Source organism: Lagopus muta, chromosome 27, assembly GCF_023343835.1.
Source record: "Lagopus muta isolate bLagMut1 chromosome 27, bLagMut1 primary, whole genome shotgun sequence".
Classification (NCBI taxonomy): domain Eukaryota; kingdom Metazoa; phylum Chordata; class Aves; order Galliformes; family Phasianidae; genus Lagopus; species Lagopus muta.
The window spans coordinates 4,275,410-4,292,007 of record NC_064459.1 but is presented as its reverse complement, the minus strand read 5'-3'; the positions used below and the strand labels follow the sequence as shown (position 1 = coordinate 4,292,007).

At 38.3% G+C, this 16,598-nt stretch overlaps 1 protein-coding gene across 1 annotated transcript in view; it reads right to left on the bottom strand.

Moving 5' to 3' along the window:
• The window catches only part of UNC5D (unc-5 netrin receptor D), a 140,030-nt gene extending 126,173 nt beyond the window's left edge, over positions 1-13,857 (bottom strand). The window contains exon 1 of the mRNA XM_048928097.1: positions 13,788-13,857. Within this exon, the coding sequence (XP_048784054.1) occupies positions 13,788-13,842 (55 nt within the window). The 5' untranslated portion in view covers positions 13,843-13,857. The remainder of the gene's footprint in view (positions 1-13,787) is intronic.
• Positions 13,858-16,598: the final 2,741 nt, after the last annotated feature.

The following is a 16,598-nucleotide window of genomic DNA, read 5'->3' as shown; positions in this document are numbered from 1 at the left end:
CAAAACTATCTTACCCTGTTCTATAGTTCTGCTTGCATAACTTGTTTATGTTAAAAAGTTATTTAAAAGTTTATGTTAACAGTGATTCTCCAGTAATATTGTTTCAAAACTGGGGTATTGTGCATCATGAAGAAAGAAGATATGTTGATGTGAAATAAAACACATAGAACAGTTCCCAAAATAATGACATTTCACAGACTTCCTTCATAAGTATCATTGGCTTTGAGTGTACACTTAAAAAAATCTTGATTCAATTATCTAATGTGAATGAAGAGACGAAGATTAGCAGCTGATTAAAATGCTTACAGAAAACAGTTATGATTAAGTGAAGTAATCCTCCAAGAAACCAAAAGCTGTATCAGATAAATTTTGCTATGGAGACTGCATCCAAGCATTCAGCAAAGCTTCTTAGACCGTTTTGTCAAGAGCCCAGATTTATTTCAGAATCCAATGGGAACTGACCTGCACTCAAGCAAGATGATAGTCCAAAGAACAAAATAAGACCTATTCCCCAGTTCTTTCCTCCACTATTTAATAACAGAGCCGAGACATTCAAAAGGGTGTGCAGATGCATTCGAGATGCAGGATTTTCCATAAGTTTATTTTATTAATTAATCTTATTCTCTGACTCACTGAACATCTGCCCTACAGGCTGCCCTATTCCAGCTTTAACAGCAGCCTCACAAAGTTGCACCACATTGCACAGTTTATACTGTCCTTTCCCAGTATCTTCTTTGTTACTCTGAGCAGACACAGAGACATTCTGCAGCACACCCCTCAATGGGAATATTTCCCTACAGCTCGCTTTCCTAATTGGGATATTATTTCAGGAGTGTGGATTACAAGAGGCCATATTCTGACAGCAGGAAAGGCAGCTTCATTCCTGCTTGAAGCTCAGTTACAGACTGACAGGCAGAGTTCAGTGTCTGGTACCTGGTCTGAATTCCATGGCATTATTCTGATTCCCAGGTTTCAGAGGTGTTTATTTTAAAAACACTTAGGATGGCTTAAGGCACTGCTTGCTCTTATCTTCATTCCTGAACTGACACAACAAGATGCGTGAGCCCTCTTCATGCACTTCAGGGTCATACAAATGAATGTAAAATGCTGATGGAAGTGGTTTTATCTCATTTGGATGATTTCGTGCCTATCTGTGGGCACTGTCGTGCTGGCTGATGCACGGAAGGAAGGCAGAAACACCCAGCTGGCAGGCAGCAGTGAGCCACCAGCACAGAAATACCTGCAACGGCTCTGCAGAGCTCTGAAATAGAACACATCCACTCATTCAGGAAACAGTTACTATAAAATCCCTCACTTGCATATCCTTACATTAATTCTGAGCTTCCAATTAAGACTGAATGCCACGCCACACACTTTCACTCCACTGTAGTATTTTGTCCTCCAAACTTACCCAGCCTGAACTAAGCTATTATTTTTTGTTGGAACAAACTGTATTATTATTTTTTTTTTACAGAAAGGTGGAAATTCAATATTGCCACCACCTTTTGAAATATTTCCCACTCACTACAGTCCTGATCTTCCCTCCTTTCTGCTGCCTCACTTCCTATGAAAATAACATTCTCATAAGATGTCATAATGAGGCTTTCATTTTAAGAAACCTGGCACTTGTAGATTTCATCCTTCTGAAGATTCTTTTAAAAAGTATTACAGATTCTGGTAGGAAAATGTATTCCTACTAAATAACTCTCTAAGTTCTTCATATTTCCTTTCAGAATATTTGTTTTCATTTCAGTTTTATGTGACTCTTGCACAGGAGAGGGTTTAGTTTTAATTTGGCATCTACAACACAAGCCTCCCCGCATAAGATGCCAGTTCAAATCCATCGTCTTTTATTAAGCCCAACCAAAGCCCTAAAGAGCATATAAGTGCACCAATGGGTCCCTCGAGGAATGGGACAATGTTATTTGAATATAATTCAGAGAGTCAGAAAATCAGCCTCTCTGTCACTGGGCAAACCATTTAGCTGTGAGTGATGCTCATGAACAGCAATAATTTAATTGTGTGCTGAAATCCACGCTTTCAACGTTCCAGTCCTTCTGATTTGAACTCCTACGAATTGGGGCTGCAGCCAAAGCAAGAAACATTCTGGACTTCTTTGCATGGCTGAATGGCAGAATAACTCAGAACAAAGAAGGTGCTGTAGGCAGTGCTCGGGGTAGAAAGCTTGGTCTAAACAAAGAAGAATTTGTTTCTGTAGGAATGTTTTGAAGTTTTTGCAGTATGTGGTCAACCTCACTCAGAGCTCTCCTGGTAATATTGCCAGTGATCATCTGTGTGCTGACACTAAACATCAAACTCCCGGAAAACAAAACTGTTGAGAGCATTACAAAAAGTGACACGAGACCCCCAGTCACCATTAGGAACTGAATTTGAAGAACAGATGTCGGGTACTTGAAGACTTCAGAGTAGGAGTGACACCACAATAGTCATCATCTATATGACATGGCCTTTTATGTTTGACAGCATAATAGATGCCACAATAGCAGATGTCCAGGCAAGGAAATAATAGTTAGAGATAACTGAGAATATGTGGACTCCTATGAAAGAAATAAAATGCATCAATATATCAAAGTAAGCAAATCTTTAGAAAAGGAGAATTTGCATGATAAAATGGAAGAGGAATTTCTTCATAAGAACAATCTGCTTTAGGAGAACAAGAATGCATGAGAAGAAAATTAGAGAAAAAATTGAGAGAAGAAATTAGAAGAAAATCAGAGAAAATCTACAGACTATGGTATCACATCAAATATTGCAAGCCTCTTAGCACGGGGAAATGCAGAAGCTGGAAACAAAACAAGTATGAGCACACATCTAAGGGTTTTCTCTTTTGAAAAATACATTCAATGGATTCTTTGTAGTAAATAGAAGGTATTTATCACAAGTGCCATGGTCCATAGGTCCCTTCTCCCTTTGTCACCAAACCTAGGCTGAACCAGGCCAAACGGTGACAATAAGTAAAAAGTTGGAGGAAAAAAATGTGCTGAAACTGTTGCTGCATTATCTGAAGAAATTGCTAAGAGAACACAAGCAGCACGTTGGCCTTGGAAGGCATGTTGTCATGAAAAGACACTGTTCAGATAATCCCTTCATTGAACACCCTATGCAGTTTGAAAACCATTTGTTTCCTCTCTGCTTTTACCACCTATGCAGGTCTAGGTGGACAGGCTGTTCAGCTGGGTTTTCAGAGTCCAGTTTGGAGACTGCGAGTGTCCTCAGAACTTGTCTGAAATGCAGTGCTATTAACCGAGCTTTTTGCAATTGATTTTAATGCACTTTGGAGGATTCTTTTTACATTAAACTTATTGAACTGTGCTTAATATCTTCACTCAGTTGCATTACAAGGTAGCAGTGTACCCATCTGTGCTGAATCCCAGGATGGAGGCCCCAGTTTATAAGATTCCTCCAGTCCTTGCTACCCCATGTAGAACCAATAGCATTCACAAAGCTGGCATGGCACTTATCCCTTTTTATATTGCAAATTAAATAGACATGCTTCACTGCTGTAGCTCAGCAAACTGAAGTGAAAATTCACCCTTGAATGTATAAATCAATTTTGGTATGTATTTTGCTCCTAGATGCTGGGCTACAACACTGACAAACACAGTGTTGCCTGACAAGTGTCTTATAGAAAAGGGGAAGGATAAAAAATGGTAGAGCGGGTAGAGGGGAAAAGTAGATACAATTCCTCTGTGTTTTCATTTACAAGCTGTTTACTAAAACATCTAACATCTCCAGCACGCTCTGGTGATTGGCATTATCTGCAATATGCTCATAGCAGCTGGGAAGGGATGGAGCCTTCCCTTCAACCCCTCCCCATTTCTATTTTCTTTTAGATGGCAAGAAAATGTCTTCCCTTTCAAAGAGCATTAAAAATCAGTAATGTAAGGGAGCAGAAAGACTAGCGGGCTGCCCATTCATTCCCTATGAATCATCCTGCAATTTCTTAGTTTGACAACTGTGCCTCATATATTTTAATATCAGTTTTGAAAGAAGAAAGCAAGTCAATTCATTCCTTAACAGCTCCCTGTAATTTCAGCTCGCTCTTTACTTATGTATGAAACTGACTTGGGTGGAAAAGGTTAGAGGTAGATGAATTTCAAGTTTCAGAGCTCAGGAAAAGCCAATAAAATGTGCAATAATCTTAATGTTTGGGCTTCACTGAGCTGCAAACACCTTTTATATTAACTGATAAAACACCACAAATGTTGCAACAGATGCTTTGAGTTTTAGGAGATTTCCTGAACTCCTTTGCAAACTCCGTTACCCAGCATTTTTCTTTCTGACAAGCAGACTGGCAATCTGTACCCATTAGATCATAACATCCATATTCCTGCAGCACTCAGAACATTCAATTGACGTTCAGCATTATTGTTCTACATGCATAAAAACACAGTTAGTATAATTTGTATGCTGAAAGATGCATATTTTGAGTCACAAAGAAAGAACGAGAGGCAGGAATAAGCTGGAAGTTCTTTGGGCATAATCCCTTTCTCTATTTTACAGTTTTATACTTGCAGGTACTCGCTTTTCTGTGGGTTAGTTGGGTAGATATTTAGGACCCAATCTCCTGCTGACATAAGCCAGCATCACTCAGCTACACTCAATACAATTACATCTGTTTACTTCTGCAGAATACCTGAGGCTATATTTTCCAGGCACTGAGCTAGCAATACGTGCATTTACCCAGTTAATGGCACAGTTCTTCCTGATTATCATTTCTCAATTTTATTTAAGCCATAATGAATTTGGCACAATATTTTGTTATTCTTCTCTCCAAAAGTTCAAACGAAAGCTTCCAGCCACTGTGTGGTTGAGCACACAATTGTGAGGAATAAAGAGAGGTTGCTCTGCTTTCACTGCTCTCCATAGCAGACTAATGTTATTAGGATTAAATGAACCAGCAGCTTTGTTTCTCCTACTTGCCTGCACTTGTGCCGTCATCTTGTGCATTTTGTGTTCCTGCACCATTCTGACTATGCTGGTTTCATTGTACCATCTGAAGTAGTATTTATCATCTGCAAGGTCATTCCTTGCTTTGAATTTTCATGCACATGCACGGATAAAAATATCTAATGCGGGGTTAAGATACACTGCTCCTTTCCTCTCCTTCCTACCCATCACCTCCCACTACTACTTTATGTGCCACATACAGCAGCAATGGTTCCGAAGAACAACACTGCCAGTCCTTGCACCATGAGGCTTTTCAATGGATCATAAATAATGCTATAAAAACAAGAAAAATAGCTTCCAGGAAGAGAGAAGGGGGAGTTATTGAGTTGGTGGAGATGCAGAGATTCTCTCTCTTGTAAGCTGCCAACCACACTTCTCTGCCCATAAAGTAGGACATAACAGAAATATCAAGCATGCCTGAAAGAATGGGCAGTCTATTTTGATTCCCTACTTAAATAAACTATTCAAAATTTAGAAAACATGTATGAGTTGTTCCTTACACTGCAGGATTTCTGCAAACATATCAGAAGAGGAAAATTAGCAATATTAAATACTACCTCCTAAGTAGCCTGAGGCCATCGATTGCCAAGCTACTAGCGATTCAGTTCAGTGTCTGCAAGAGAGCTATCAATCACAAAAACACTTGCTTTTGTATCTGTGCTAAAATCCATATACTTCCACTCTATTTTCTGGTTTATTATATCTGAAGCCATACTTCCATAGATCATCTGGATGTCTTTAATGCAGCCATCATCATTTCATGAGATGAAATTACACATATAAAAACTCTACTCAGACTGCATGTCTACCGTGGTTATCTTACACACAGATTTACCTGGTAGGACAAAACTGAGGAGGCCCACCAGGCTGAAATTCTCTCCTTTCCCTTTTTCTTCTTTTTCTCCCCCCAGCACCAGCTGGGGGTATATCCTTCCTATGGTGTCATGTGGCCCAACAGTAGCAGAGCACTTCATCACATTACACTTCCCCACTTCAAACCTGGCAAGCAGCCTTTTGTATCAGCTGTTGTTGTGCTGCGTCTGGCTAAATCTGATGGAGAGATTTTGTGTATTCCATTCCTGGACAGAATAAGCATTTCAAGGTTTCTTCAATGAGAAATGTACTTCTAATCCTTATGACTTAAAACAAGTACTTGAAAACACTGCCTGAGCACCACCAGTCTACCATCTAGAAAGTGAGTGAGAACTTGAAACAAACCCATGAAGTTTATAACCTGTCACTTTACGTATCAGAGCTTGGTCAATATTTTAAGCATTATTACTTCAAGTTAAGGGCTACTATTGAAATGCAATTTGATTTAGATCAACCAATTCAGTAAATAATAACAGATAATTGTCACAATCACTCCTTCTCCTGTGATTTTTAATCTGAGTTTATATGAGAAAGTTCCATATGGCAGTTCTTTCATCCTTCATGACAGGGAAGGTGCTCAGAAGGATTATGTGATGTCTGAAGAGATTGCTAATGTCTGTGTTTTAGGGAACAGGAACCTTCCAACAATGCATCAATTTGGAACTGTCCGCAGACAGGCACAACTGTAATTCATCATTTACTTTCTCAGGAAGAAAGAGTTTTCAGCAAAGACAATTATGGATGAGCACAAGTAGTTGGTAATTGGGGTTAAAGATTGTGCAGGTAATTCATTACCTACAAATCCCTCTCCGTAGCTGATTACAATTGGAGGTATGAGAAATACTCTTGACCCCTGAATTCATTGGATCTTCGTTTTGCATTCAGAAGAGAAGGTCTCATTTAGGGGGTACATATATACATGAAAATTGATTCTATCTAAAACAACTCCACATTTTGAAAACTGTACCTTGTCAGACTCGGATAAACCGCAAACTACACAAAAAGAAACTATTCTTAAAAATTTCTAAAACCATCTCTGACACAAAAGTTGCAAAAAGCAACAGAATGTCTGTGGGCTGTATGTGTTCTTAGGAAATCAAGCCAAGGCAGAGGTCTTTCCTGAGACTGTACATTACTTTGGGAGAGAAACAGAACTTGAGACTCTCAGTTTGGGAATTTTAGCAGCAAGGCACTGTGCCCTCTTACATTTCATGTATTGAGCAACACTACAGTGAGTTGTCCCTTTAATTTTACTATCTTTCCTGCGCTACATTTTGCATGAATGTGCATTTTATGGATTTAATGCATTTTGGCAAAGCTCATTTATCCCAATGATGACAACACTGAGAGTCGGGAATGAGCGCCACTGATAAAATACTCTTTCTGCTCCTGAATATTGTTGGGATGCTGCATCTGGCCTGAGTAAATGGCATTCATTATAGCTGGTACACCAAGATAATGATATGCTGCAGCCAATTATGTCATTCACTCGCTCTCTAGCCAATTAGCTCTCCCTGCCCCTATCTACTGGCTCCAGTGAGGACTGTTGCCAAGACCGAGCAACAAAATTCTTTAGCCTTGGAGAATATGCATAATGCAGTTGTAGTCAATTTCCAGCCAACTTCAGGAATCTAAAGGTAGAGACAGATGACCACAAGCAACAAGAACACTTTTCTTTTTGGAAAACAGAAGCCCAGGTGCATTTCAGTTAGAAGTAATTTGGTGCTATAAGGTGTCAGATTCATATTTACATTGAGGCACCTTTATTTTTCATACCTGTATCCTAAAAATGGACACATATTTCTTTTACTCACCAAGTATGTTCTAGACACATTGTTAATGACCAATCCTTGCTACTACGATCATTATATCTCCTACAAGGGTGGTTGGTAGCACACATTTACTGAGCTCCCATCGTCACTGAAAACCTCAGTGCCTAACTCAGTTAGGCATCACTTCACAGTAGTTCACAGGCAATTCACCTGTGCTACAGGAAAGGATGGAGCCTGGTTCCACCTCTCCTAGATCCCATTTAAGTGCTGACTGCCACCAAAGATGGATCTCTTCCTGGAGGTCACTCCTTGTGGAAAATATTGTGAGCCTACAACACCGGTAAGCATTTGCCATTTATTATCTTCCTGTTGCAATAATCTTACTTAGCTTCACTTTCCTGTATATTTCTTAATTGTAACATCTGTATATTCATTGATTATAGAGGTGGATAGAAAATTATGGAGAGATTAGCAAGATCACAGCAAGAGCAATAATTTCTGTCACTAATATTGAGAATTTTTTCAGGCAAAAGGTTTAACAGGAGTTGCTAGCTTTCCTGTCAGTGTTCTCTTCAACAGAATACTGTCTTAAAAAGGCACACACACACAAATTAACCAGCAGTTGAAAGTTATGTGCAATACATCTTTTTAAACTAATCAAAACTTCACCAATCTAGCAATACGTTAAACCACTTAATGTCTGCCCAGAGTCAATAGTAATTACAGAAATTTATCACAGTTGCCAATCATGCAGCTCCAACCCAGGGTGCCTCTTATTGCTAGACTGCAGTTTGCCAGCCTTGATTTATTTCTGTAGGACACCAAGCCTTTGGCAGCTGGAAATGAGACTGCTTACAAGATTGGACAAGAGGTGTTCCATGTGCTAGGAAACGAGTCAGTCAGGTGGCTTGGTTTGACTTTCCAAACAGACACTGGGACCATTTTCAGATTCTGATTTTCTGCAGCACAGGGGAAGATGCCAACAGGTCCTCTGAACCAACTACGGTGCTCAGAATAACCTTCAGTGCTTCTTCACTACACAGCAGATGTTAAATGAATGCCTCAAGTTACAGGAATTTCATTAAACGTGAGAATCACACCTCTCTCTTATCAATACAAGCCGTGCCAAAAAAAAAGAAGACAAGTCTCCCCAAGGGAAAATTCAGTCCCTGCTTGGCCAGGGCTTTATTCCTTCCTTGATTTTCCCTTCAGTCTTCAGGCCACATAACAGCACGAATAGATACTGTGAGACAAATCTCTAAGCACCCATAAGTAAGAAAGGGTGGAAAGGAGAGATGAAGATATGGACAAAGCCACTTAAAATAAATTAGAGCACCTCCCTAGAAACTTCACTTTCACATTTCCAAAAGCAGTGCCCTTGAGTTTAAGTTTCTGTAGTGCCTGCATTTTCACTCAAGGCTCAGTAACCTTACCTGCTGATTTATGTACCACAAGCTGGATTCTGACCCAGTGCCAGCTTTACACGTCTGTACACTGACATGTGGTGTGAATGTCTGTGCTTAACACTGACAGGAAAAACACTGGGGCATGGGAACTGAAAAGCAAAGGGACTGAAGGGTATCTGGGTATATATTGGGTATTTGGGACTCTGGATAATTTAAGGGAAAAATTGAATGACTTTCTCTTTCAACTTCCATATTAATAATTTAAAAACAAAATAAATGCTTCCAAATCGATCTGTATGAGTATTTCCACTGAAACAGTGTAAACATAAAAACATTTTTCTGCAGATGATCATTAGGCTGCTGAAGCATATTTCATTGGGATATTTTTGATGTACAAACAGCTTCTCAACCAAGCAACATCTTAGGAAAAATTATTTTTTTTCAGACTTTTCAGAAATGGAAACAAAATCATGAAATTGCTCAGCTTTGGAATGAGTGGGAATCAAAGATTGCTATGCTGCTGAAAATACCCTTTGATGATGTTAAGATTCGTGGACTCAAACTCGAAGGCTGAAAGGCAGCAGCACGGCCATCTGGATGGATGTGTGCAGTAACAAAGGTCACAAGATCCTCATTAATTTTTGTTTCTAGCTCAAAAGCACAATATGAGCTTAACTGTTTCTTAGAAAGATATGAAGTCTTCGTTTAAGAAACTGTAAGTACTGGGTTGTTGACGTTGGCCCTGTATGAGGCTTTACATCTGGGGTTGAAATCCCATCTTTATTTCTTTTTCTTTTAATAAATTAAAGGCACATTTAAAGTAGTTTCTGATCATTTACCCTCCTGTGTAATTAGATGCACAGACTGTAACACTGTGGTTTCTGTAGCACTAAAATACCTGGGACAGTCTTCCTCTCAGCTCTCTGTGTTTACAGGGGAATTTTTATCTGACTTTATTCCTAAGGGCTCTGGACCTTCTAAAGTCCAGCTGCAATTAGCTGCAAATGGCTGTGAGTGAGACACACAGAGCAATGTGTGTAATGACTAACCTTCCACGGGCTCATAAAATATTTAGCAACTCAGTATTGCTTCAAGTAGTCGTATTAATCTAAGCCTGTGCATGCACGTGCACACACAACAAACAGTAAATAGGGATGAGAGGTAAGTGAAAAGATCATTTCCTATTTATCCAGCCACCTCTTTCTAACCTTCAAGATGTGTTTGAGAAGAGAGTGATGCAGGGTGTAGATCTTCACTGCCTTTGTCATCACTCCTTTTCCTGAAGCCTACGTGTGTTTTGCAATTAATGCGGGTGAAGTAGGACTGGCTGTGAGACTCCTTTAAACATTACAACTGTTTCCATGCAACACTCCCATATCTCAGGGTATCCTCCTCAAGTGTACACTAACACTAGCTGTCTTACTAAAAAGGAGAGTGTTCAATTCATATAAAATGGTATAGAATGGCACAAATGGCAACAATCACATCCTTTCATCCAAAAATCAGAACATCAGAGGAAAAAAAAACAACACCATTTGTTTAATCCTGTCTTATGTTGTCTATCCTGTTTGATAGAGATTGAGCACGAATAAGGGAGGGATTTTTATTTATTTTTGAATATTATTTCATGAATTCAGGATTTAAATTTAGTCTAAAATCCTTTTCTCAGGAAAATTCTGCCTAAGCAGCATCTTCTCTGTTCTTGTTTGGTTGCTGCCTCTTCTGTAGAACAGGCTGGCGTGATTAATCCAAACAAGAGGGATTAATTGGACAACCTTCTGTGTCCTGCAAGCAGCTCAGGGAATTGGCAAACTATTATCTGCTCAGATCCTCTATTTCATCACATGAATCACCCTGCCTTGAGCATCACTCTATATAAAGTGAAAATGGAGAGGCTGCAAAGTGTCTCTCCTTTTTATTTATTGTGAGCACTTCTCAAAATATGTATCCACTTTATTATTTTTCCCCTTCCAGTCCAATTATTCCATGTTCTCAGAGCTGATTTTTCTTTGTAATTCACTTATTTTTAATTGGTGTGGAGTTCTGAGCTGCACCAGTTTTATAGAAATGAAATATCTGAAGAGCAGTTGAACTGTGTCTCTTTACGCCTCTGTAATTTCTCTTACTTCAGAAAGAAAATGTGCTTACTGCCACCGATCAGTGGATGTGGAATGCCTTAAAATTGCTGGGCCAAAACCAAATGTCATTTATTATCCATTTTCTTAAGTTAGGAGGTTAAATTCTGATGTACGTTATCTAATTTTGGAGCAACTCCAGTTCTAACATTTTGACCACATTTTTTTCCAAATTTTGCATGTGTGTGGGTGCATGTTTATACACAGTCACTAAAGGTCAACAGCTTTCTGATGTTAAAACCATTTAATTTTTTGTTTACGATGCCTTGGCAAGGATTCAGTGGTCCAACTCTTGTCAATGGTTGCTGCTAAGAAGACCTCATACAGTACTTTAGCCTTACTCTGACACAATTGATATGTAAGTTTAGTTACCCTTTCTACCCCTTCAGTTCTACTCTTTCTAAAATTTACTGTTTGAGTTTCTGAGTTGCAGTCCAAAAAAGTTTGCTCCAGTGTCCAAATGAAATTAGTTGGAATCGTTCTGCGTATTTTATGGGACATTATATCAGGCAGTTAATCACATTCCAGTCACCAGAAATCCTATTTACCCTTCTGGATTCCTTTTCCTCTGTATGTGAAGATATAGACAATAGTATTATCTGCAAAGTGCATATTGTGTACATTAATCCAACTGCCAATGCTGCAGAAGGGTCAACTGCTTCAGAGAGAGCAAAGAATAAAGTAGTACACCATGGGCACAATTCTTTGGATTGCCAGCTCTATGCAATAGATCACAGGGGATTTTCTGTAACTACCTTGAAAAAGATACTGAACGGGAGGCAAGAGTCCATTACTGGCAGAAGAAAAGGCCTGTCAGAAAACCCCAGGCAGCAAGGATGTAGCTAAGATCAGTACAAGAGAAAGTTTCTGCAATCCATCAAGAGAACTGTGTGCAGGTGACCCGCGAATCACCTCACACCATTGTACTTTGCAGCAGGCAGTCCTTGTTGGAATTGCCCCTCTGGGCGATGAAAGCACTCTATGTGACACCTGCGAATTTGCCCTTTACTGCTGCAAACCCAAGCTGTTAAATATCACGCTCTTTTGGCTGTGATTTACTCTATTTACGGCCCTCACTCCATCCAACCTTTCCTCATCACAAGGGATCAATTCTGGACATACAACAAAAGGCAACAATGGTTTTAATAAAAAACAGAAGGACGGGAAAGATTGATTTAGCCAATGAAGATATGCTGTACCAATGGAGAAAAAGAAAGTGGGCAGACAAGAAAGAATAATAACGATAAAAAAAGCACACTGGTGGCATTACCAACCCATATCTACAGTAGATGAAATCAACTGCTTTCTTAATATCCCTTGTTCATGCTCTATTCAACAACTATTCTAATTTAAAGGTAAGTATCTAAAGACGTTCCTAGTCTTCTATTTGACAAGAAACTACTTCAAGGAAGAAGTATAGTCCTGTAAGACCTATAAGTCTTGATGTGGAAAAGTTAATTTCTCTTGTGACCTCGTGAAAGTCTTCCTTAACTTTTGTGTTATTCTGTTTTAACTAAAAGGAGGAGAGTAAACAATTCCAGGCCTCCCAATGTACTGTCAAAATTAAGTCCACTCAGAACTCCTTTGAGAGTGTTCTGAAAATATGGCCGCTGAAATCTTATTTAACGTAGAGAAAAATGTGCTATATCTGAACATACAGTTATTACCAATGCACATTACTGTAAGTATTTACAAATCCTTTTCTCTTAGAACCTTACAGCTCAGTTTCCATAATGGTTCAGAAAATATAAACTGTAGATACATATACATATCTACCAGAAACCCCCCATCAGAATTCCAATAGTGGAACTAATATTACAGTACAAATACGGTCAGTAAGAGAGAGCAATAAAACAGATTACCATATATAACTGTCTCTCAGAAACCAATTTGCCTTTTATTATGCTCCTGAATGAAATTATTACATGATCTATAGAATATTGAGCCCTGTGATGATTCAGGACAGAAAGGCATGATGCTGTACCATTTATTTTTTTATATCTACACAGTTACTGTCTCCTTACTTAGTATTACACTTTGCACACTGAGAATACAGAATATTGCAATACTCAGCTCCACTACTGTCATTAAGTAATTACTCACAGGACCATGAGCATCACTGTAGTAGCCATGGTCCAAATCATTTGCTCATTCTCAAGGCATGAATTTCTAACAAAGAACACACACTCATTTATTACCTCAAACTGAGTACTGCAGGGGATACGTATTGGAAATGATTTTGATCACCAGAACAACAAACTCATTGCAAAAAATCATGCAGACAGAGGTCTGTGCTCATACATGATGGATGTATAAGGTTCAACAGAGCTGTAGATTGATTATGGTGAAGCTCAAATGCACCACTGTCTCTTCACCCTCACCCATGGAATGAGGTACCCAGAAGCTCTAAGACCCAGTCCCAGCCTACCTTCAGCCTTGATAAATACTACAACTAATCTTTCTTTTTGGTTAAGCAAATTCAGTCCTGCACTGTTGTAGGTATGGAATTGGATGAAACCTGAACTAGATAATTTCACATATAACACGACTTCCAAGTGATATGAATTTCATTTCATAAAGTGGGAACATCACAAGACATACGTTGCTATAAACAAACTGATAAGAATTACCTGTGAAATGGATTCTTATTTCAGGCACTACTTGCTCAAAAGTCCTGCAAAACATGCAAGCAGAAATCAAGGATTTTTTTGTTTTGCCATGTCTGCCAGCTCATCGGGGTCACGCTGTACAATCTCCTGCGCCAGGATTCAGCCACCTTGCCATCTGTAATCATCTGCAAAACCAAAACACGTTCTCAAGTTAAATAAATCTTTAACAGCCGGAGCCCGCGATGTCGTCTCAATGTGCACACAGCGACGTCTCTCTCTCTCAAAAAGCAGTGCCAGAAAACCATCAAGAAGTGCATAAGTCAGTCTTGGAATTTGCTGCCATTCGTGCGAAACAAATGTGTTCCTCTGCACCCTCAACAGCAATGTACTTTTCAAAATAGCCCATGGCAAAATTTTCAAGAAAAATTAAACTAACTACCAGACAAATCCGCCTTTGGCAGGAGGCTTTTGATTTCATGCCTTTGAAGAAACATTATACTCCATGGAAGAGAAAGAAGAAATACCTGCCAAAGGAAAGTATCCTTGTTCCTTCCTCACGAGTCCCATATGTATGCACAAATTCATCAAAGTATACATTTTAGTAACTTAGAATTTCATCAACCCTTAAGAGGACATTTTTGAATAAATAAAAACAGGTTCATTTGACTTTTTTTTTATTATTTTATTTTATTTTTTTGCTCAGAAGCATTAAGGTCCAAAGGTTTCAGCGACAGAATGAATGTCGCTTAAATGTTTATTATGTGGTTCATATTCTTGTGGACTTGAATTTATAATGAAAGAGAGTGGAATGCTGGTTTATCAGGTAGTATGGATGGCATCCATTTCTGCTGCAAAGAGGAAGTAAAGCTAAGCTGAGTCTTAACTGGTACCTAAGAATGATCTTTGTCTCTTAAATATAGATTTTATCCAATTGGATTGTAGGTTCTTAAGAGCAAGGATATAGGATGTATATTTGTGCATGTAACAAAAACATTATCACCTTCAAGTTTCTGGAAAATATATTAATTAGCGTCATTTGAAGCATTAAAATAACCATAATAAATTGAACCTAATTTAAGGCACAACTTGTTTATTTTATTTATTAGAGTGCTGTCTATTACTGGAGATAGAGACATATTATTTTCCTCCCCATCTTTTGGTGAGATTCAAATCCTCCTCTTATTTGTACCCCGAGAGTCTACATTAATTCCTGTGGAAATAACAGAACATTCCAGATTCATTTCACTGAGCTTGAAAGAAAATGTGGCCCTTCTTACTTAAGCATGCACCAATTTTGTTTAGAAATGATTTTTTTTTAACAAAATACAATATATTGTAATGGCACGCACTCTACAATATAGAACTCCAGAATGGGAAAGCAGAATGGGAAATTTAGCAGTGTAATTGGAGAATGTAGATGAAACGTGATTTGGTCACTGCAGAAGTTTCATTTTGGTTGGATGCTGTGTAACTATCTCGACCTTTCCGTTACCCACCTACAAAGTAGAACAAACTCTGAAGGACTCAAAGCCTTTTTAGAAATTCAATTTGTGTAAAGCAAGGTAGAAAAGCTTCAAAAAAAAAACCCAACCCTTGCTATTCAAAGCATGAATGCCCCTTCAACCTAGTTTTTCTATTGAATTTTCAGACTCTTCTTATGAATATATGTCGGGCACTCTGGCATGCTGCTAGGTTAAGGGTTCTCCCATCTATTGATCTCAGTACAATAAGAAGTAATCAGAGCTACTGAAATTTGATTTTTATGTGATGGAAATGTGCTGAATCATAGCTTATTGTTACAGCTGTGTGTTTCAGAAACATTTATAAAATGGGTAGGAAGAGGGCTAAATCAAATCATATTCAATGCATGTAGGATAAATGTCTTTAGAAGGCACTGAAGGGTCATCAGAAACAAACCCTGTATGGAGAAAGAAGTCCCTAAGACAATCATCAAAAAAAGTGTGGGCAGTAGAAATGCACAGAAAAAATTATGGAAAAGGTGATGAAATAGTAAAGTACACAGTAAATGTAATGACATAGCTAGAGAAAATAGCAAGTCACTAACTTGCTATGAGAGTATGAATTTAGAAGTACAGATGTAGCCATTTGTACAGAGAATATGCACCTATGTAGGAGAGGGCTATCAGATGTCTATATATATGGTCTATACATAGATCTAGTTACACTTATAAATCCAATGCACATTATTTCAGATCGACAAAACCAAATCACTGTGGAAAAAAGTCAACAAATGCAGCATCTCCTCCATGCTGAGTCTGGGTTTTCTGTGGTAAGCAAACTTTGCTTTTCATTTAAAAATTCAGATAGGTTTTAAAACATAGTATCTGTTTTTAAAATGCAAAAATACAAATAGTAACCGATTCTCCATTACTTACCCATTACTTCTATTTCTTTCTCTGAGCTGGGTTAGTGTGTATAAATACTTCATGAGAATCTTATTTATAGAGGCTCAGATAAAATGAAGCTTTGAAACCAAAAATATTAACTCTGGGATCCCTGGTATAATTGGTTGTCTGTAAGTATGACTTAGAATGGAAGTACATAAATACATCATAAAACATGATTTAAGACAAAATGAAAACTGTAAAAGCTGAAGGCCATCATTTTTTAAAAAAACAAACAATAAGCTCAGTTGTATCTAAGAACAGAAATATGATTGGTTTCTTTTCTGCCAGGTTCACAAACATGATCAGTATAATTTGAAGAACACTCTGGGTGACAAAGATTAATATTATTGTTAATAATATTGTTGTGATTATGTATTAGTGGGGCATCATGATGACACACAAATTAAGTACTATTAATTAGCTT